Here is a 22,868-nt window from a genome sequence, read left to right as displayed (position 1 = left end):
CCCCAATTAAGGGTTCCCCCCCCCTCCAGGACTTACCTGACCAGGCTGCAGCCTGGTGCTGTCCCTGGTGACCCTGTGCGGTGGTCACTGGGCTGATTGAAGTGTAAAAAAATAGAATAAAAACTATTGTCTTTTACTGTGGAACTATGAGTCCCAGCAAGCCTCCCAGCATGCAGGGCATTAAAGGGCCCGCTGGCACTTGTAGTTCCACAGTAATAAAAATAGTCAAATAAACACACGGACACACAATAAAAATAAAAATTTAATACATCCAAAGCCCATACATACTGATACTTACCTATCTTGAGCCCGTCAGTAGGTCCCTGGGTCTTGGTCCGGTGTCCTGCTCCTGGTCCATGTCGGCGTTCGGCTCCATGTCGACGTCCAGGTCCATGTCGGCGTCCGGTCCGGGTCCGAAGAAATCCATGGGGGACCTGTGGAAGGAAATCCAACTCACCCAGGTCCTCCTGCGAAGATCTGTCCTCTTGATCTGACGTAGTCCTGGTCTTCTGGCACATGCCGGCAATTCCGGCAGCTCCCCGCATCGGACTGTGGAGAGGCGCAGAGATCTTTCATCTTCCGCGCCTCTCCACTGAATGATTCTATTGGCCGCCTAGCGGCCAATCAGGAGCCGAGAAAGTCGGACCTTATATATAATAAGTGTCCCCGGCTGTGACATTACCCTGCTGGCTGGTTTGGCCTGGGGCTGGTTCTTAAAATATGGGGGACCCCTAGTCATTTTGTCCCCTGTATTTTGGGAACCAGCCCCGGACCTGGAGCCTGGGGCTGGTTTTAAAAAGAAAACCGGGGAACCCCTATTTGTCGGGTTTCTTGATTTTTTATTACTGGCCCCAGCTCTTTTAGCCTGGTGCTGGTTACAGCCGTGGGGGGGACCCCATGCCGATTTTTTAATTTATTTTTCTTTTTTTTTTACACTCTGCAGCCTGCACGGATCTGACTGATCCGTGCAGACTGCCTGTAGGAATTCGTATTAGCGTTACAAAGTAGGGTTACAAAGTAGTCGTATTTGACTGCTTTGTAAATTCCCCTCCGCAACATGACTTTGCATACGATGTATGCAGTCGTAGTCATTCGTATCAAGAATACGAATACAATTTTTTGTATTCGTATTCTTAGTAAATTTCCCCCTTTATGTATAATTCTCCCCTCCCCAGTCTTGGGGGCAAATGTAATAAAAATCCTGTTTGCCTGCAACTGCATTGTCAGGCAAGTTTAGGCAAGTTTAGGCAGTTTTTTAAACTCACAGATTTACTAAAGCTAAACAGGGGTGTAAAATCACAGTTGAACCACAAAACATGCACAAATCTGCAAATAAAAGTCAATATGCCATCAAATCATGTCGCAAGTACCTCCAATAGAAAAGAATAAAACACTGAAATTCATGTTGAATCAGGTTTATAAACATGGAGCAAACAAAATACACTTTTCATATAGATGCAACCTCATGTGTACTGTGTTTGCAGAAGCCTGAACAGATCAGTGTGATTTGTGAAGTGCAACTGTAAATAATACCCCATTCACACCGTGCTCTCAACCCTGGTTATTGCTGGGTTGTTACATCACCAACCCGGGTCAAGGTGCGGTGTTAAAGGGCAACCCTGGGTCGAGCAACCCGGGAGTTCAAACCTGGTCATGACTATAGTTGGACATTGGTCTGATCTGGGTCATGGTGCAGTGGTCCCGGTCACAGTATGAAAGAGGTGCCCCCGATGATGTGCCGCTGAGTCCCCCCCCCCCCCCAGTGTGTTGTTGGCGCAGAGCATTCAGACTGTGAATGCTGTGTCATTCCTGGGATGGACCCGTGTCCCTATCCTGGGTGCGACCTGGCATTTGGGGTCTGAAGGGAGTATAAAAGTAAAGAGAGATAAAAATCAGGGGAAAAAGTCCCTGGCTCTTGCAGTTTAATGTATTTTTTTTTTTTTAGTTTTTGGGAGTGGGATTCATCGCTGGAGGTCTTGTGAATGAGTAGATGGGTGTATTGATGTTAGCCTTTTTACTAGGTGTAACTGAATCCATCTAATTTTTTTGCACTTAAAATGTTTGCAATAGTGTCAGTATGGGTAATGTTGCAATTTAAGAGGATACAAGTAGGGAGTGGATTCTAAAATATGTGTTTCAGGACACTCTGGACAATGTCTAATTGAAGTCAGAGAATATAATATATAAATGATGCCTAGATGACAGGTATACCATGAAAATGGATCTACGTCAGTTTTTTTTTTTAAATTATTTATATATTTTTCGGTACTTATGTATTATCTGGGCTGCCGATTTTTTGATTGTATGCCTTAACTTAAGGCATACAATCAGATGCGATGTGATATCGCATCGCATCGCATATGACCATATCGCATGCGATGCCCCGATTTTTCCATAGGATTCAATGTTAAAATGGACTGAGTCCATTTTAACATGGAATTCAATGGGAAAAAGGGGTAATTTTCATACCCCTACTATCCAAGTGGGCATGGAGTTGGATATAAACCTGTGGCGAGCGTAGCGAGCCACCGAGCCCGAAGCGTGGCGAGCGAAGCGTGGCGAGCGAAGCGAGCCCCGCAAGGGGTCGGTATTCTGTGTCCGCTCGCCACGCTTCGGGCTCGGTGACTCACTACGCTCGACACAGGTTTATATCCAACTCCATGCCCACTTGGATAGTAGGGGTATGAAAAGGACCCCTTTTCCCATTGAATTCCATGTTAAAATGGACTCAGTCCATTTTAACATTGAATCCTCTGGAAAAATCGGGTCCATCGCATCGCATGCGATATGGTCGGATGCGATGCGATGCGATGGACCCGATTTCAAAATCGGCAGCCCAGTTAGTACACAAGTACCTATTTTTCTATTTTATTACATAGAGAAGCCTGCATGGATCTGACTGATCCGTGCAGGCTTCAGCCAAATACGCCTGGAAAAGGAGTATTTTCCAGTTGTGTTTTTTGCTGAATTACCGGCTGAATTCAGCAGTACTATTTAGGCCAGCCCCCCTTGCACCCTGTAGTACAGCCCATCAGATAAATTGTATGGTACAAGTGTATACAGTAAGATAAATTGCATGCAATATATCTGATACGAAATAACACTCAGGGGTAGATTTATTAAGCTCGGTGAAGTGATAAAGTGTCTGGGTTTTTATCACCGGCCAATCAGCTCCTACCTGTCATTTTTCAAACCAAGCCTGTAACTTCACAGGTAGGAGCTGATTGGCCGGTGATAAAAATCAGACAGTTTAGCACTTCACCGAGCTTAATAAATCTGCTCCTCAAGTACAGAATCTGACATGCAGGACTCCCGGGAAGCTGCTGGAGAGTTCAAGGGAAATCTCATGCAATTTCAAGCTTCGGATAAATTGCCCTAGTGTAAGGCCCCTTATGACTCTTTTCTGAGTAAGCTTCTCAGTCTAGTCTTTGGGGGTGCAATTAGGTCTCTTTCTGATGTTGCTGCGTTAAAGCAAGCATAAAGGCAAGGTAATTAAACAAAATGCAGTTGATAATGGGTGTGGCTGATTGCTTGTATTTATTTATTTACTGTTTCTTATATAGCGCAGCATATTCCGTTTTGCTTTACTATTGCAAACAACAGTGGTTAAGCAAACTGGGTAGATACAAACCAACATGGAGGTAGGAGGGCCCTGCTTGCAAGCTTACAATCTATAGGGATAACAGGAGGGATACATAAGGATAGAGTTCCATAGCATGGCAGTCCCACCAGATTACAGGACAGTTCTGATGGGATGCAATTAGATATAAATGCTACTGGAAGTTCTGTGGGGGTCCTGAATATGATAAGCTTGCCTGAAGAGGTGAGTTTTCAGGGAACACTTAAAAGTTTGGAGGCTAGAGGAGAGTCTTAGTGTGCGTGGAAGGACATGCCATAAGGTGGGTGCTGCCTGACAAAAATCCTGCAAGTGGAAGCGAGTAATGAGTGTGGATGAGAGACGCAGATCTTGTGCAGAGCGGAGAGGTCGGGTTGGGATATATTTTGAGATAAGTGAAGAGATATAAGTTGGTGTAGTCAGAGTAATTGCTTTGTATGTAAGTAGAAGTATTTTATATTGAATGCTGTAATATAAAGGCAACCAGGGTCGGACTGGCCATCTGGCAAATGCCAAAGGGGCCGTTGGCCAGGTGGGCCAATTTCTTTTTGCAAAGTGGAGGTTCCACCTCCCGATCGGCACACAGAGAGAGCTGCTGGACTCGTGGTGGGTCCGACGGCTCTCTCTGTGCACCGCTATGGTCCAGGAGAGAAGGGACATAACACGTCGCTATTCCCCTCTCTGGGAGATGGGAGCGGTGCATTTGTGTGCCTGCATGTGCGTGCCTGGTGTGTGTACGCACGCTAAAAAGTTTGCGCATGTGCACAAATGCCAGGGCTGATTTGGCGGCCCAGTCTGTCGCTGCAGGCAACCAATGGAGGGACTGACAGAGTTGATCAGCAGACGATGAATATCTAGCCAGGAAGATCAGCCTCGCTGCTGCATTCAAAATGGATTGTAGTGGTGAGATTCTTTTCTTAGGAAGACCGGTAAGGAGGCTATTGGAATAGTCAATACGTTATATAATGAGTGCATGGATTAAAGTTTTTGCAGTGTCTTGTGTAAGGTACGGACGAATTTTGGATATCTTTTTAGATGCATATAACATGATTTAGACACAGATTGAATGTGAGGAATGAAGGACAGTTCAGAGTCGAGGATGACCCCTAGGCAGCAATCTTGTGGAGTAGGATTAATTGTTGTGTTCTCAACAGTGATAGAGATATCAGGTTGGTAACTACTCTTGCCTGGTGGGAATACAATTAATTCTGTCCGTTTGACTCTTTTCTGATTTAAGTCCCATACACACTAGAAAATTATCTTTCCAATCTGGCTGGTTGGAATGAAAATCTGGAACAAATTACAATCAACCATTTGCTCTCAAAAGTTGGAAAATGGACAAAAGTAGTCATCTGCATAAATAGATTTAACCTATTTGTCTGAATGACCATTTTCATCTATTCCATGTTTAGGAGCAAATGGCTTAAGCGTCTCAGTCCAGTCTTTGGGGGTGAAATTAGTTCTCTTTCTGATGTCTCTGTGTTAATATTTTAGGCAGATCTGCAGTATATGTGAATCATTTGGTACAGTTTTTTGTAAGGCAGCATTAGTGAGCTACCTCCGTCAGGACTGTGGGGAGGGGGATTGAGGTGTGTGCCAACATCTGTCTGTGCTGCTCAGCGTGTGTTACAGCAGCTGTCCTCGTAGTGAAACTCTGGTCCAGCCGCTAGCACACTGTAGATGGCTGCCTGCGGTTTGACGGTCAGGAGCGCACCGCCCCAACTGGACAGCTGATCGCCGTTTGCTCCTCCACCATAAGACTCTGCCGTACTCACCGTCCATGTGCTCAGCACGTTCTATCCTCCTGCCTCAGGTGCTCAGCGTCCGTCTTCTTCGCTGGCACCTCCTGGTCTGCATGCTTGCCTCCTGGATCATCTTGGCAGAGTTGGTAATTAAGGCCAGTGTGCAAAATGAAACTTGCTTGGTATGGGTATAGATATTGGTGAGTAATTCTGAGTGTGCTCTGACACATTTCCGCTGATACATGGGCCTTCCTCTGGGAGAAATGGAGTTATATATTTTTTAACCCAGAGAGGGAAGCCTACTGAAGAGGAGGACTGAATGCCGGCTACGAAGCCTACTAAAAAAATGGGAATGCGTCATGCCAGGCACAATGTACAAGTACAATTTGTGTGAGTGTACATTATAAATGGCTGAAACCTACAGTGTGTCTGTACGGTGCTGTTTTAATATTTATTTTACAGGGGGACAACAGGAACCAGCAGGCCATTACTTCTGGTTCCCCCAGTACTGGAATGTGAAAGAGGTTTACTGGGACCCATAGTCCCCAGGTAAAAGACATTATTATTTAATATCACTTTCACAGACAGCTATCAACTTCTCCCCCCATTGGCAGCAGGGGATAAGCCCCAGGCTTCAGCCCAGGCTTAGGGTACACTGGAGACAAGATGTCCCTATATTGGGGGGTCCCTACTTCACCAGGAATTCCCAGTTTCGGTGGACTAATAAGGGGAATTAATGCTCTTGCAGGGGTGGACCACTAATGCAAAATATTCATCATAAGCCATGCAATGTTGTATATTAATGGCAGGACAAGGACATCACATAACATGGCAAATATGCTTACTAGGTACGAGTACTGCTGAAAACTAACCTTCCTGATCCATCCTTCATTTGCACTTTGGCGTATAGGACATCCACCATTGCTGGGTCATCATTCATGTATTCTATTCCAGACACTTTCACTTGTAGTGGCTTCCCAGCAACAATTTTGCTACAATTAAATAAATAACTATATTATGTTATGATATATATAGAACTAGAACAAAAGAGAGACATTTAAGTAAATGGCTAAGGCAAACATGTAATGGACAGAATCCATGTGGATAGGAAGTTTCAGCGTGAAGGACATTTAGAAGGAACTCTCCACCGGTCAGGCACCATCCTACCTGTGTCTCTGGGGACAAAGATTATTGTCTGCTGTAATACTCATTCCGCTCAACCTCGGCCCTCTCAACAGACACCTGCCATCCACTAATCCAGATCATCACATAGGTTCTCCCAACCAGTATTCCTCTCCTTGCTTCCCCTTAAACAGGCTTATAAATCTCATTTTTCCTCAAAAAGCATCTCTTGATAATGAATCTCTCTTCAACTGGCATCTGGACTTTAGGTCGCCAATAAGGTCAACCTTGTGCAAACCCCTTCAACTACCACACTATTTCTCTTGTCCCAATTGCATCCAAATTACTGAATCACAATATCTATAAATATAATAGCTTTCTTCCCTCTCATGTCTGCCTTGAACCCTCCAATCACATCTCAAGCCCCTTCATTTTGTCAAAACTGCCTCACGAGGTCAACAATCTACTAAATCTGAAATTACTTCCTCCATGGACGCCTCTCTGCCACTCTCCCTACAACTGACCACTTTCTCCTCATGCACACCATTTTACTCCATCAGTCTTTGTGGAACCATTCCCACCTGGTTCAGTCACTTAGTCACCCACCAGACACTGCTTTCCGGTATATACCTCTGACTCTTCCTCACACACACCTCTCCTGCATAGCTTACAGCCACAGTCTCCTGCAACATCCTGAACCCTGATCTCCCCTATGCCAATGGCAGGCACCAGAACCACTGCTGCCTCGAATTTGCTTGTGTCTCCCCACATCTGATAACCACTGCTGCCTCATAGCCTTCTCTTGTGTCTCTCCACATCTGTTTTTATTCATTTCTATAAAAATAACATACAGTAGTAGATTAGGTTGAAAAAAAAAAAAAGACTTACGTCCATCAAGTTCAACCTTTTACAGTACCCTTTAGAGGGTGTTGTCTAGGTATTAAACCATTTAGGCTAAATTATGTTTATTGGTTGCACGCCTGTATGTTTTTATCCCATAAATGCTTGTCCAACCTTAATTTAATTTTATTGTGTCTGCCGACACCACTTCTTCTGGAAGAGAGTTTCATACTTTACTGCCCTGACTGTAAAAAAAGCCTTTCCGTTGGAGGGTACAAAATCTTCTCTGTTCCAACCTGAGAGCATGCCAAGGTGTGCTAGTCTCGGACCTCAAAGTAAACAGGTGTCTGACAATTCGTTATATTGTCCTCTGATATATTTGTACATGTTAAACATGTCTCACCATAAACATCTCTTTTCCAGCGTAAACATTTCTAATTTGGCTAGCTTAATGACTCCAAACCCTTTTATTAGCATGGTTGCCCATCTCTGGACTTTTTCCAATTCTATAATGTCCTTTTTGTAGTAAGGAAGCCCAGAATTGTACTACAAATTCTAGATGAGGTTCAACCAGTGCCTTGTACAGTAGGGTAATTATTTTGGTGTACCTAAATTTCATGCCCATTTTTATACAGGCTAGTATCTCGTGGGCCTTATTGGCTGCTACATGACACTGAGCACTGCAACCGTTTGTTGTCAATTTGGACTCCTAGGTCCATTTCCAAATCTGATTTATCCAAATCTACCCTATTTAAATTGTAAGTAGCTCACGGTTATGTCTCCCAAGATGCGTAACCTTACATTTATCAACATTGAACCTCATTTTCCATTTTCCACCCACTCATTTAGTTTATTTAAATCCCTCTGTAGCGTGGAGACATCTTCATAGGTTCTAATCACCCTACACAGTTTTGTGTCATCCGTAAAGATGGATACTTTGCTTAGCATTCCCTAATCTACATCATTAATAAATATATTAAATAGAGGCGGCCCTAACACTGATCCCCGTGGTACACCACTTGGGACAGGTATCCAACCTGAAAATGCACCACTCTCTGTTCTCTATCCTGCAGCCAGTTCCTTGCCCAGCAATACATTTTTAGCCCTAGACACAAATCACCCATTTTTTGGTTGAACCTCTTATGTGGCACAGTATCAAAGGCTTTTGCAAAGTCCAGGTAGACCAAGTCTATAGCATGCCCCATATCTAGGTTCTTGTGGACTTCCTCGTAAAAACGTATTAGGTTACTGTAGTTTGGCAAAAACTATTTTTTACAAACCCATGCTGGTTTCTACTGATATACTAAATAATTCAGGATACCATCCTTTAAAATTCCCTCCAATATTTTCCCAACAATTAATGCTATGCTCATAGGTCTTAAATAAGGCAATAACAAATTGTATAACCAAGAGCAATTCCAAAATACAGAGCAAATGTCAGGCATATGAAAAAAAAATCCAGAGTAGAAAACATTATTTATAACTAAACTCCCTATAAATATCTATACAGGGGTATGTACAGTAATGTACTTTGTACTATGCTCTATTTCTCCACTACAATGCTGCAGAATATTGAGAGGTCTATATAGTAACTGCTATCTTCACTGTCAAACAGGGCCTAGACTTTATAGAACTCATCTAGAAAATCGGGGACTATATTGCACCATTTGTTGCATTTATATTCTTTGTTACTTTACATAAGCAAATGAAACCCGGTCTATCTATTTTATGTCAGTGGGCAAATTATGCATCATGAATATATTATTTACAGTACAGGCAGTAAAATTTTGTAGAGCCATATACTCACTCAAGAAATTCCTCTTTGCAGTTCTGCAGCAGCTGATAAGCCTGTGTCACTTCATTCTCACTCAGCAAAACCAGGGTTCCTATTGTCAGGTGAAGCTTTGCTTGGTTCTGAAATATGGTGCTCTCCACTCCACGGTCCTGAACAAATCAACAATAGGAGCAAAAATGTAATCAGTTGCCTCCTCTCCCTCTACAAGTTTACAAAATTATCTATTCTTATTAATTAGTCCAAGCTATTTTGTAGACAGAAATAGATATTGTTATTTTGGTACTTGTTTCCTAGCACGGCCACAATCTTAAGTAATCGTGTCCCTTAATTAAGGGACACGATTACCCTGATGGACCCGATTTCTTTTGAAATCAGGTCCATTTTGCCGGCTAGGAAACAAAAATCGGGTGCATCGCATCGGTCGGGACCATTAACATTGGTCCCGACGCGATGCCCCCGATATTTCCATTGACTTCAATGTTAAAAAAATGTGTAACATTGAAATCTTGTCGGGAAGTTAAAATATCGTGGGCATCGCGTCGGTCGGGACCATTAACATTGGTCCCGACGCGATGCGACGCGATGCACCCGATTTTAGCATAGGATTCAATGTTAAAAAAATTTTTAACATTGAAATGGTGTAAAAATGTCAAAAAATGTGAAATGGGTCAATATGACACATTTCACATTATAAATGTCCCCGTCGTCGCCCCACGATACACGCCAACCCGAAGCGTGGCGAGCGCAGCGAGCCCGCGAGGGGCGGCGGTACGCGTCCTCCGACCTTTTCATGCCCTACTATCCAATAGGGCGTGGAGTGAGAATAGAATAGTGTGGCGAGCGCAGCGAGCCACCGAGCCCGAAGCGTGGCGAGCGCAGCGAGCCCCGCGAGGGGACGCGGATATCTTCACAGTTATACGCGTCCCTTCGCGGGCTTCACAGGTGTCCGTGGCGACGCGGACAGCTGTGAAGCCCGCGAAGGGACGCGTTTACCTGTGAAGGTATCCGCGTCCCCTCGCTGCGCTCGCCACACTATTCTATTCTCACTCCACGCCCTAGTGGATAGTAGGGCATGAAAAGGTCGGAGGACGCGTACCGCCGCCCCTCGCGGGCTCGCTGCGCTCGCCACGCTTCGGGTTGCCGTCTATCGTGGGGTGGGGTTTACGCGCTTGAATTTGGGGGGGTTGGGAATTTTTTTCATTCAATCCAATGTAAAATTGGGTCCCAGGGACCCAATTTACATTGGATTTAATGAAAAAATCGGGTGAAAAATCGGTCGGTCGCGTCGATCGCATCGCATGCGATGCGATCGACCCGATTTTTTCAGCACGATCACCCCGATCTTAATCGGTGTGGCCGTGCTAGGAAACAAGTACCGTTATTTTACATACATTTGCAATAGAATAAAAAATACATATTCTCTATTTAATATGCGATTATTATTAATGTTTATTTATGAGGCACCATAAAATGTTTGTAGTGTTATACACAGCAAAGACACAATACAGGGTAAACAAAGTAATATAACTTTTGCACATAATTAGTAGTGTACAAATGTGTCCTTATGCATCTAACCTCAATACATCACGCAGCTTGAGATGCCTGTCGTGAGTGAGCCGCCAGATCCCTTACAACCTTGATAGCATTGGGCCTCTTTTTGTTTTATGAAAATGTGTCTTAGTAACAACTAGAACACAAAGAGACTGTGCTGATTAATTTGATACAGGAATCTTGTATATTGTGTATATCTGTATATGAAGTGCAATTGGGAAGCTGCAGTGTATTGGGAAAAAGCTGCAGATCAGTTTAATCAGCAGTCTCTTATGCCCCTTTCAGACCGCACTTAAAAACCGGTATTTTGCCAATTTTTAACCGTTTTAAAACGATAATCTGTGCGGTCTGAAAGGTGCACCACCACTTTAACGTTTTAAAAAAGCAGGTCTTTTAAAATGGTTAAAATGGAGGGTCCTACCCGTTTCAGACCCGGTATTTTGGCATCAAAATTGGGTCTGAAACGATATTTGTGACCCAGCCAATGAGCGGACCCAGCGCAGTAAATATTTAGTGTTAAATATTCACTGCGCTTCACCCCTGCTTCGCCCCCCCCACACGCCGGTTAACATCCCCCCCGCCCCCCCTGCCATGCGCCAGTTTACATCACCCCTACCCCCCCCCCCCAGGGTTAACAAACCCCCCCCCCCGTGCAGCCAGTACCTCCTGCGACGCGTTGAGGATAGTGGCAGTATGGACGGATGCATTGCACTTGTAAAAAAAAGTGTCTTTCGGAAAATGGCTGCCCCATGGAAAACCTGTTTAAAAAAACTGTCTTTCGTATGGGGGCAGCCATTTTCCGAAAGACACTTTTTTTTACAAGTACAATGCATCCGTCCATAGTGCCGGGATCCCCAACGCGTCGCATCGCAGGAGGTACCGGCTGCACGGGGGGGGGGGGGGGGAGGGGGGGGGGGTGGTGGTTCCTTATACACATTGGGGGGGGGGGCGGGTTGTGTGTGTGTGTTAACCCGTGGGGGAGGGGGTTCCTTAAACACATTGGGGGGGGGCAGGTTGGGTGTGTGTGTACCCGGGGGGGGGGGGGGAATTCGGTGCTGAAGACCGCACTTTGACCCTGTATTTGGAAAGCTTCCAAAAACGGGTCTGCCAGTGTCAAAAAAACGCCACTTAAATGGTAATATACCGTTTAAGAGATGCGGTGTGAAAGGGGTTTTACCTGGCAGACCTGTTTTTGGAAACGTTTTCAAATACAGGGTCAAAGCCAGTTATGCAGTCTGAAAGCAGCATTAGTGTGTCCTTGCTGCACTGTTACCTTATGCTGCATACACACGGATAGATTTAGCAAACTATCTAATCTCATTAATGATTTCCTCAGAACTCTTGGACAAACGATTTGGTGTCAAATAGTGAACAATTGCACATGAACGATCGATCTTTAACGATGATGGAGGGGAGTGGGAGCCAGTCAATCAGCTCTACCAAATCGTTCATCGTGAATATACATGAAAGAAGTGCTACACATCGCTAACGATTGGTCTATAATCTTGCAGGAAAGATCAACCTCTACCAATGACTGGCGATTTCAGTGATTGGTCTTTTCAATCGGTCGGGAATGCCCAGATCTTTTTCCAAATCTATCCGTGTGTACGCACCTTAAGTGTTATGACTAAGACATGTTTTCTGTAAAAAAGATAACCAACTCTAATGGGACCCAGCATGCAAAGAGGAGTTGTTTGGTGCAATTTAAGAAATTATGAAAGATGACACAACTGTAGGTATCATTGTAGTGGGTCTCTCTCTCTCTCTCTCTCTCTCTCAGATACACTCTGGATAATCAAATGAATGTCTGTGGTGCTTTCCTAATGTTTATACATTTGCAGATTACTTTGGCAGATTCCCCCCAAAAAGGAGGAGGTCAGCAGCCGTTTTACTTAAAAAAAAAAGGAGGGTATTACACACATTGATAAAACAGCCATAAACAGGTCTCTTCAACGTTTCACGTCTGTAGCCTTTTCATCAGGCAAAGTAATCTACACACATGCATAGCGGGATGTAATAGTGTTCGAGGTCGCCAGTGGTTGCTGGATGCTAAACAAACACTGAAACCATGTATTGTAAATGATTAGTGCTCTAAAAATAAAAATAGTGTGTTTGCCTGGCATCCAGTACCAAACTCAGGTGCTATTACATCCCGCCCAGAGCCAGATTAAGGTCTAAATGGGCCTGGAGCTGAAAATTATCAAGGGCCTATTATGCGCAATAATAGGGGTTGTGGCCAGCACTTAATAATGTGGGGGGCTTGACCAGTGTTCTGGTTGGGCGGTCCGCTCATGGGTCTCTATTTGTGTAAATACTTTCAACTAATTATATATGCCTGGAAAAAGCAGGAGGCTGGCATAGGAAAAATGTAGGAAGATATATTGGCGGGTGCCCTCCAAAAGGTGCACCCGCAGGATGCCGATGTCCTAAAATCCTAAGATACTTGCGGGGTGAGGCGGCACTCCAGTCATAAAAAGAATACTGAAAGACAAAACTTGATAGACAACATTTCAGCACCTTTTATGTGGTCATCTAAGTTTACCACACCATATACCGGGATGCGGTCAACATGCCGGTGGTCGGAATCCCAGCGGTCAAAATACCGATGCCAGAATCCCGACCACTGCAATGCACTTTGTCCCTTTATGGGTGTCCCCCCGCAAGGAGGCGCGATCCACAGCCCCCCTTGTCGGCATTGCGGAGGTCGGGATTCCGGCGTCTGTGTTTTGACCGCCGGGATTCCGACCACCAGCATATCATACCGGACCCCATATACCCCTTATACAAATCATGCAACAAAAGAGTAACCCCTTTATATTTTACTTGCCTCTTAGACAATGCCAATGGAATGAGCAAAAATTCACACCGACTGAGTCAAAATTCACGTTATGCCACACAGATTAAGGCAAAATTTTGCCACATGGATTGAGCCAAAATACACACTATACCAAACAGATTAAGCAATAATGCACAATATGCTTCATAAACGGGCATTGCGCACCAAAGGTGCGCATTAAAAATTACACCATAATGCCCATTACATGTTAAGCCACACACCATAATGCCTATTAAAAATTATGCCACATAAGTGCTGCTTACCTATGTGCTCATTGCAGGGGTTACATGCTCATTGCCATGTGGGATTGCATGCTCATTGCCAAGGGGGAATACATGCTTGCGGTAACTGGGGGACAGCCGCCGCCGGGCAGAAATGACAGCCATTGACAGCCGGGCAGAGAGCAGGGGGCTGCCCCGCTGTATTCAGAGCAATGCAGGTCCCGGCTATTTGAAATAATACCCCTTTCACACCAGAAAATGCAGGGATTTACCCGGGCTGGCAGCCTAGTTCCTGCATTTTCTGGTGTGAGGAGAGAAAACTACCCTCCCCCCCCTTAAACTTTAGGGGTAGTTAACCAGCATTATCTTCGGAACCAACTGACCCATTTACATGTGGGCTTCGAATGATTTTCAAATGATTTTGGTCCTGTGAAACTGGGCTATTTGGTTCCAGAGAAATCTGTCCTCAAACAACATGAACAGCCATGAAATGACATTTCAAACATGAAAGAAATCGGTTTACCCGCAATATCTCTAGAACCAATGAACCCATATGGACCAACCTGGTATCAGATTGAAGGCCCAGCAATTTGAGTTAGACTGAGATCAACCTCGAGCTTCTGTGATGCCGTTGGAACCAGGTGGGGGTCGGAATTAGCAGGTCTCATGTTATCCTATGGGGAAAACGTTCCAGCTTTGCCTGGCGGTATCTCCGGTTCCCGGGGGGCTAGCAACGCGGGGCCAGGCTTGTTGGAAAGCCCTGACCCTCAGCTATAAAATGGGCCTATTTAGAGAGTGGAGCTCCATCAGCCCCATTGTTAATCCGGCTCTGATCCCGCCAATAGTGTGCGTGAGGCATTCTTAAATATTTCTTAGTCTCCAAATCTCAAATTATACTTATTAACTTTTAACTTGTGTTATCCACACCACAAACACAGCATATAGTTTAAATGGAGATACATGCATGGATATCCACCTCTGTTAAACATATTAAATGGCATTTAAAGACCTAACCCCTTGGTAATCTTTAATTAAAAACAGGGCAAACAAGAATATATAATCTAGATGGAGGCAGTATGATCTTCAAACACAGCACTACAGCTTAGATTCCTGTGTGGCATATATGATAAACCCTTCTGAGGGCCAGTGACAGGAATCCAATAATATATGACCTTCATAGTGTTTGTAAATTGTGACATGGAAATAGCATCTCTCGGTTACAACCTTTCCATAAATAGAACATTATGCCAAGTAGATATATAATTTCCATATGGTAAGAAACCTCTTCGTACAGACGTGTGCTTATCATTTGGTTATTTTATACTGAGATTTAAGGCCCCCATACATTAGGCCAACTTGTCCTTAGGACAAGTCGGACCCAATTCTCCTGTGAGCCGCCCGGCAGCTCCCCGGGAGGCTCACATACAATTTGTCACTTAATAAGCCAAATTTTACATGTGATAAATTGCTTGCGATTTACCACATGTAACGGTGAGCTGCAGCGGGCGGTGAGGAGCAGGGGGCAGGCGGTGAGGGGCAGGGGGCGCCGGTGATCCTCATCAGGGGGAGCAGTGGGGCGGGTGGCGGGTCCCTGAGCACTTAGCTGGCCGGGCTGGGGCGCAGGGAGCTGTGCAAGAAGCCACTGCCTTCAGCGGGAGCAGGGGGGGGCAGCGCAGTGTACCAGGGAGCCGGGCAGGAGAAGACGCTGCCGGGCAGCGGCGGGACTCGGGAGCAGAACACTTATTAAAAAAAAAAGCCCATACAAACGCATAGGAAGCCATTGATTGGCTGAGACCTCTCTCAGCCAATTAGCGATTGGCTCCCTGGTACTCTGCGCCGCCCCCCTGCTCCCGCTGACGGCAGCTGCTTCCTCCTCTGCCTGGCTCCCTGCGCCTCCCCCCTGATCCCTCCGCCCGGCTCCGGTAGGTCCCCCCACCAGCTGCAGTCCCCGCACGGCTCCGGGCAGCACATAAGATTTATAAAATCTTATGTGCAGCCCGTCCGACCTCCCGACTCTGATCCGATGCGCACGGGGCCGCGCATCGGGTCAGAGGGGATGTCTCCATAGGCGATTTGGGCCCGATTCATCCGAATCGGGCAAAATCGTGCCCAAATTGCATAGTGTATGGGGGCCTTAACTCTACAATCATGTTGGCTGACTGGGAGTAGAATTAATGATCGCTCGGAGAATTTCTTTCTATTGTAATGGAAACACTTTACTACTAAACTAGCCAGGCTCAGTAATAATGGGAACAAAAGCTATTGTATAGATCTGGGGAACTCAAACTATTTGCTCTGGGACCCCATCAGACAATAACAATAATTATAGGACCCCAAACAAGTTTATGCAGAAGGTCATCACATCACATGTGTAGTCAGCAGACAGCACATACACGGCAGCATTGTGGAGATTTTTTTAGACTCTTTGAATCACTGACTGAGATTAGAAAAGTCATCAGCCTGATGTTCAGCAACATGGAGTCGCGACCCCAAGCTGAGCAGGTTGGGACCCACTTTGGAGTCAGGACACACAGTTTGAGAACCACTGGTATAGATAGTCCGATGCAAAGCCGATTCTGAGTCAGTGATTCAAGTGGCTGTAAACATACTGTATGTTTCTATAGCAACATCAGACAACAGATAAAAATAACACAAAAAATATATATATTTTTAGAAGGAATAAAAAAACCCCTAATTGCTGCCACACATTATGTGGACGATAGGTGCATCATAGACCAATATAAATCTAGATCCTTACAGCGCTTCAATTGCCCTGTAGTTGGGTCTTAGTTTTCAGTAGAACATTTGGACTAGTTGTAAATGAAATGGCAATTATTTTTAGTTCTGACCTCTTAAATTTCCTGTACTTACAAAGTGGGAAAAGTTACTATAGGTAATTATTACTAGTTAATGAAATATTTCCACATTTTGTTATGTTACAGCCTTATTCCAAAATGGAATAAATTATTTTGTTCCCTCAAAATTTTACACACAAAAATGACATTGTTAAAAAAGGGTTTGGAGATTTTTGCAAATTTATTAAAAATATAAAACTACGAAATCACATGTATATATGTATTCACAGCCTTTGCCCCAAAACTCAAAATTGCGCTCAGGTGCATCCTGTTTTACACTACACGGTAGCGTGCATTGGGAATGAATCTGCATTGAATGTAGAAAAGCCATTCGATTTTCTATTCGATTTTGCTTCTATAAGCAAAATTCAATAGAAAAATAGTGCATATCTCACCGTTTGTACCCTCTTACATAAGGTTTGATTACGTTTTCGATTCGATTTCAATTAGATATGGACTATTCAACCTGCACTGAAGTTTTTCCTACTCCTTTTCGAATTTCCACTATTTTCTCTTTGATTTTTTATTCAATGTGCATTTGATTTGCTATTAGATTTGCAATTAGATTTGCTATTAAAACACTGGCTTCAGGCAAGAGATGGACATTGAATCGAATACTGCAATGAACACACTAGAATTGCACTATCTATTAGATTTCCATATAGTCTTGGCTGCCAAGACTATTTTTCTATTCAATTTACACTACACGGGAGTGCGCATTGGGATCGAATCTGCATCAAATGTAGAAAAAAACTGTAGAAAATAGTGCATATCTCACTGTGTGTATGCTCTATAAGTACCTTCTGGTAAAGTCAAACAAAAACACTTCTAAATATTTCCAAAAATCTCACCATATTTATACCATTATTATTGCTACCAACAATGTACAGATTACAACAAATTTCCATTTTGTTTAAGACTCTTTTTTTTTGGGCTGATACAGGTCGTCTTAAGCTGGGTCACATCTATACAATCGTCGGGCCGTTCTTCCGTTCTGGGACGGACAGCCGTCCAGAATGTATATATGTGTACTCTGTCCCGGCTCCCTCTGTACGAGCGATAAATGTACAAAAACGGTCTTGTCGAAGGTTCAGTGCTGTTTAATATTCATCCGACAGGACGGGCCCATATCGGAACAAAAGTGCAGTGTGTACGCACGTTCGATCGATATGCTGGCCGTTCTTGCGACTATACTGCCAAAGCTGGAATGTCCATGCTGGCGTTCCGTAGCTGCATGATCTCTCCTACAGCACAAGAAGCGTTCACCTCTCCCCATGTATATTTAAATAAATAATCATAATATACATGCACCCCATCTTTATAGCAGGTCGCCGTATCTGTCCCTAGTCACCCTGCCAGCTGCTATAAAGACGGGGGAAAGAGTCTACAGTCAGCCGGCAGGGTGACTATGGACAGATACGGCAAACTGCTATAAAGAAGGGGTACGCGACTACAGTCAGTTTGCCGTATCTGTCCATAGGCCCCCTGCCGACTGACGCGTAGTGATTTTCAAATACAGGGTCAAAAGACAGTTTTGTGATCTGAGAGCAGTACATGGCTCCTTGTAAGCACTTTTTTGTGCCACTGAACACGTGCATGGGAAGGATATTCGAGCGCTATTAACCAATCACACAGTTTTCTCTGCACGCGTGCAACAGGTTTTCTATGCTTGCGACACAAAAGAATCTTCATTCTGGAGAAATACGTGGACGTAAACAGCAGAATACACACTCTTCCTTTCACTCTTTCCTTTGGTGAGTACTCAACCACATTTTATTGTTGTTATGACAAAAGCTTTATTGATGTATGTTGTGTGTATCATGAAAGTTTATATTTTATTTTTGAACAGAAATTTCGAAAATGGCAGAGAAAAACGTGGAATTCATGAAGGAATTCATTGAGGCCTACAGAGACCAGAATTGTCTCTGGAATAGTAAATCCAGAGATTACTCTAATAGGCAGAAGAGAGCTGTAGCGCTGGAGGAGTTGGTGAAGGTCAGCCTGCCTTACTACCTCTCGGCGAACATTGAACGGGTGCGGACAAGGATTGCCAACATGAGGACAGTCTTCAAAAAGGAGCTGAACAAAATAGAGGCATCCAGGAAATCAGGGGCTGGTACAGACCAAGTTTATGTGCCCAAGCTCTGGTACTATGATCTGCTGGCATTCACAGTGGACCAAGAGCTGCCGAGGGACTCCATCGGCAATATGACTGCGGCCCAGGCTGCCTCTTGCGCCACACCTCGCACCCCTGAAGTTCCTGAGGAAACCCTCGCTGGCACAGTAAGTACACAGATTACACACATTTGAATTATTTATTGAAAATTAAGATGAAAAGTACAAATAAAGTACAGTACAAGGGTAGCATGTCATAGCAATTTAGCAGATCATGTCATCCTGCCAATCCACTGCGCCTACACCATTAAAGTACTGCAAGTACTCCTCTCTGGTCAATTTTGCATGCATAGTAGCATTTCTTGTGTTTAGATTGGTCTCCAAGCATGTTAATCCTACTGGCTCCTCAACTGTTTCACGGTCATCCATGCTGGAAACATCAGGGTGTGCAGACTGTGTTTTTCTGCGTAGATAGTTGTGCAGCACACAACAGGCCATAACTACCTTGTCTATTTTATCTAGCCGCAGATTTATGGCACTATGAAAAATCCTAAACTTATTGCTTAGTATGCCAAATGTATTTTCAACCACTCGCCTAGCTCGTGACAGGCGGTAATTGAAAATTCTGCGTTCTCTATTAAGCGACCTTTGTGGGTAGGGTTTTACCACATTGGCGTGCAAGGCAAAGGCCTCGTCAGCCACAAAAACAAAGTTTAAACCATGCACATTCTGTGTCCGCTCTGGTAAATGAAGTCCATTGCTTTTAAGTTTGTCATGGAACATGGTCTTTTCCAAAGCCCCACCATCAGACACCCTGCCATTTTTGCCAATGTCCACAAAGATTAATTCATATTTGGCATTGACAATAGCCATTAAAACAATGCTAAAGAAGCCCTTATAATTGTAGATATAAGAGCCACTATTAGCAGGGGGCATGATGCGGATATGCTTTCCATCGATGGCACCACCATAATTGGGGAAATTCCAAAGATCATTGAAATCTTGGGCAATAGCTTGCCACTCCTCAGTAGTCATAGGGAACTGAAATATAGAAGTAAAGCGGTTTAAAAAAACAAATCAGTGATTTTGTTGTTACATTATGTTTTACAGCCTTCTCTATTTGTGGAAGAGGAGTGCTCACCGACACTGGATGTGGCGTCACAGCTGCCTTCACCCCTCCTCTGCTCTACTATGCCTACACCCACAACCAGCACTCAGCAAGCCACACAGCAGCCTGAAGCTCCATCAAGGAGAGGCCGTAAAAGGCCAAGGCAGACACCAGATACATCTGAGGTGATGACTCTCCAGATTCTGGAGTCTCACAATCACGACATTGGATGAGGATAAGCAGGACCACGTGGGGAAAGCAGTTACCAAAAAACTGAGAAAACTAGATCCTGCAACAAGGGCAGAGGCTGAGCGGATCATCAGCGACACCCTGTACCGGACCAGTGTCGGGACCCTTACCCAACAAACTCACCTTACTGATGACCCCCCCTATGTCACGGGTTGAATTCCAACCCTGCCCCAATACCACACCACCAAATTTACCACCCAGGTCATTATCCCCACTATCACACTTCTGCGCAACCATGGCAGCAACAAACTGGAGTACCTTCACCAGTGCCAATACCACCAGTTTCATCCAGTGGTCCCTTCCAGGATTTAAGGGAAACACCATCTCCCTCCCAAACAGGGATGGATACAGATAGTTATCATCCTGATCCCATCCATTACCAGCAGCTTTAAAAAGTTTTGATAGTTTATAGTTGTTTTTCTATATTTATTATAAAGTTTTTATATTTATATTCTAAATGTTTACAAGTTTGTTAAGTTTATAATAAAAGATTTTACTTTAAAAATATTATTTGGCGTTTGTGTCTAAATTTTAGCCAGACAGCAGGGTGATTATGGTCAGATTTTAGTCAGCCGGCAGGGTGACTATGGTCAGATCAGATAGGGGTGGTAAGCGTCTAAATTTTAGTCAGCCGGCAGAGTGTCTATGGTCAGATACGGGTGGTAAGCGTCTAAATTTTAGTCAGCCGGCAGGGTGACTAGGGACAGACACACAATTAACTGACTATTTGGCATATATTTACCTTCATATATTGCTCCTGTAGAACTTGGATGATGGCATCACAGGTCTCAGGTATTATTAGTCCCAGGGCTTGAGAGTATATAGCGGTGCTATACCTCAGATCCGCAAGGGTCCTCCCAGTAGCCAGGAAATGTAGCCACCAGTGCTCAGCTGAAATAGGCCGCCTAAAATATCATCCATACGCAGATAATTCCTGAAGTCATCAGAGTTTTTCTCCCCTATCTCCTGTACCAATGGCATATGGGAGAAGGTGTCTCGTCTCAGAAGCCAGTCTTTTTTATAGACTGCAATGTTGTGGCCATAGCAGCAAGAATGCAAGCATGAACCTTTCTTTTCCTCAAGCTCATGATGAAAGTGGTAGAAAACAAACCGAACGAATGAACGAATGTACGTGTTCTCTGCACAGCCAGCACTGATGTAAAAAAGGAGATCAATTTTGTTTAGTTTCTGTGCTCCCGCCTCTTTGTTTTGGTATGCCCTTAACCCAGCCCATTATGATAATTTTGTTTATATATATCGTGTCAATAGCCCAAATCGAGAGAGTGTGTACGGTGGTACAATCTTTATCTTGCGACTGTTTGGACGGGAGTACATCGGACGTCGCAAGTAATATTGTACAGGTGTGTACGCGCGTAGCAGCTGGTGTTTCTGGATAGTCAGTCGCGTCTATGGTCAGTTGAACGGTCGCAAGAAAACAGGGATTGTATAGATCCGTACTTCGCTTTAGCGCAGAGGGTTAGCAAGCCCAAGTCTGCACATATACTTAACTGTGCAACTTTATGTAGCTGAGGAAAACAAAAACAATAAAAGTCTTTAGGAACAGTAAGTTTGTGAATAAAATGGATTCAAGTAATGGCAGAACTCCTGCCAGTGCAATTCTCAAAGCACAAACCCAAACCATTATTTTCCGCTTTGGCAGAAGTCCTCATTAATTCGCCCACTTTCATAGGAACAAATAGAAAACAAGATATCAGACAGGGGAAGGCACCATGGAGAATACTAAATACCTTATTTAGCAGTTCTTTGTTTTGGATGATAACTGTACTCCATTTAACATAATGACATTACTGCAGTGAGGCTTGCCAATAACACGCAGAGACATTGGGAATCTGCAGTTTTAAATAAATATAAGGTAAAACAGTATCTGCTGCTATCATAGTCCCATGTTGTGCAGTGCCTGGCTGACAGAAACTTATAATATAAATGTCAATCAGAGTACAGCTATACAGTCACACAGGGCTAGACAGGGAGGTCTATCATCACTTTGCATCATGAAGTTGCCATCTGCTGCTGCTCACACTGCACAGACATCTACTTTACCCATATACCGGTTGAGTATCCCTTATCCAAAATGCTCAGGACCATGAGCATTTTGCATAACCGATTTTTGTGGATTTTGTTTTTTTTACTTCAAATCTTTATTTGGTTTCTTTTCTTTTTTTTTCCCCAAGAGGTTACAAAACTTATACGAACAAACATACAACATGTAATGGTGCAATTCATAATCTAACTTTACATATTACAATGCTTATGCCAGCACAGCTTATACGTACAAACATACAACATATAATGGTACAATTCATATTATAACTTTACACGATTTTAGCGGTCCAATTCCTCAACAAGGAGGGAAACAAAGGCTTACTAAAAGTGGACTGTGCTGCTCAGCGCCGGGGTAGTCACGGTTTTAGGTAACAAGGATTGGGGCCAGACCCGAGACCTTAAGTTGTGGGGGTTACAGAGTAAAAAGAAGAAATTAAGAGTGGACTCCGTCCAGAGCAGGGGCTGTCGTCATCAAAAAAAAAAAAAAAAAAATTTCCCCGGTCTATCCCTGGTTATTGTTAATCGCTTACTGGAGTTTATCCGTCAATGCAGTGTAGACAATTCTCATATAGTGGTAACGTACTGTACATAGTGCAAGTGCTTTGGCAACTTATTGCCCCTGACTAAGTGTATCTTTCTCATCAACAGGGTGTTAACAATTCTCAAGTATAATCGGTTTGTGCTTCTCCGTGTTTATCTATATTATGTGTCCGAGGATAAAAACTGTAAATATGAATAGTAATAGTGCACAAGA

The 22,868-nt window shown here is 44.0% G+C and overlaps 1 protein-coding gene across 2 annotated transcripts in view; it reads right to left on the bottom strand.

Moving 5' to 3' along the window:
• The window catches only part of ASCC1 (activating signal cointegrator 1 complex subunit 1), a 266,594-nt gene that overhangs the window by 182,769 nt on the left and 60,957 nt on the right, over positions 1-22,868 (bottom strand). For both annotated transcript variants that reach the window (XM_083145544.1, XM_083145545.1), the window contains exons 6-7: positions 9,128-9,264; positions 6,231-6,350 (exon numbers count right to left, since the gene is read on the bottom strand). In XM_083145544.1, the coding sequence (XP_083001670.1) occupies positions 6,231-6,350; positions 9,128-9,264 (257 nt within the window). The remainder of the gene's footprint in view (positions 1-6,230; positions 6,351-9,127; positions 9,265-22,868) is intronic.

This window comes from Crinia signifera, chromosome 6, assembly GCF_055691185.1.
Source record: "Crinia signifera chromosome 6, ASM5569118v1, whole genome shotgun sequence".
In the NCBI taxonomy this organism is placed as follows: Eukaryota; Metazoa; Chordata; class Amphibia; order Anura; family Myobatrachidae; genus Crinia; species Crinia signifera.
Note: the sequence above shows the minus strand (reverse complement) of the source record. Positions and strands in the feature narration are given on the sequence as shown.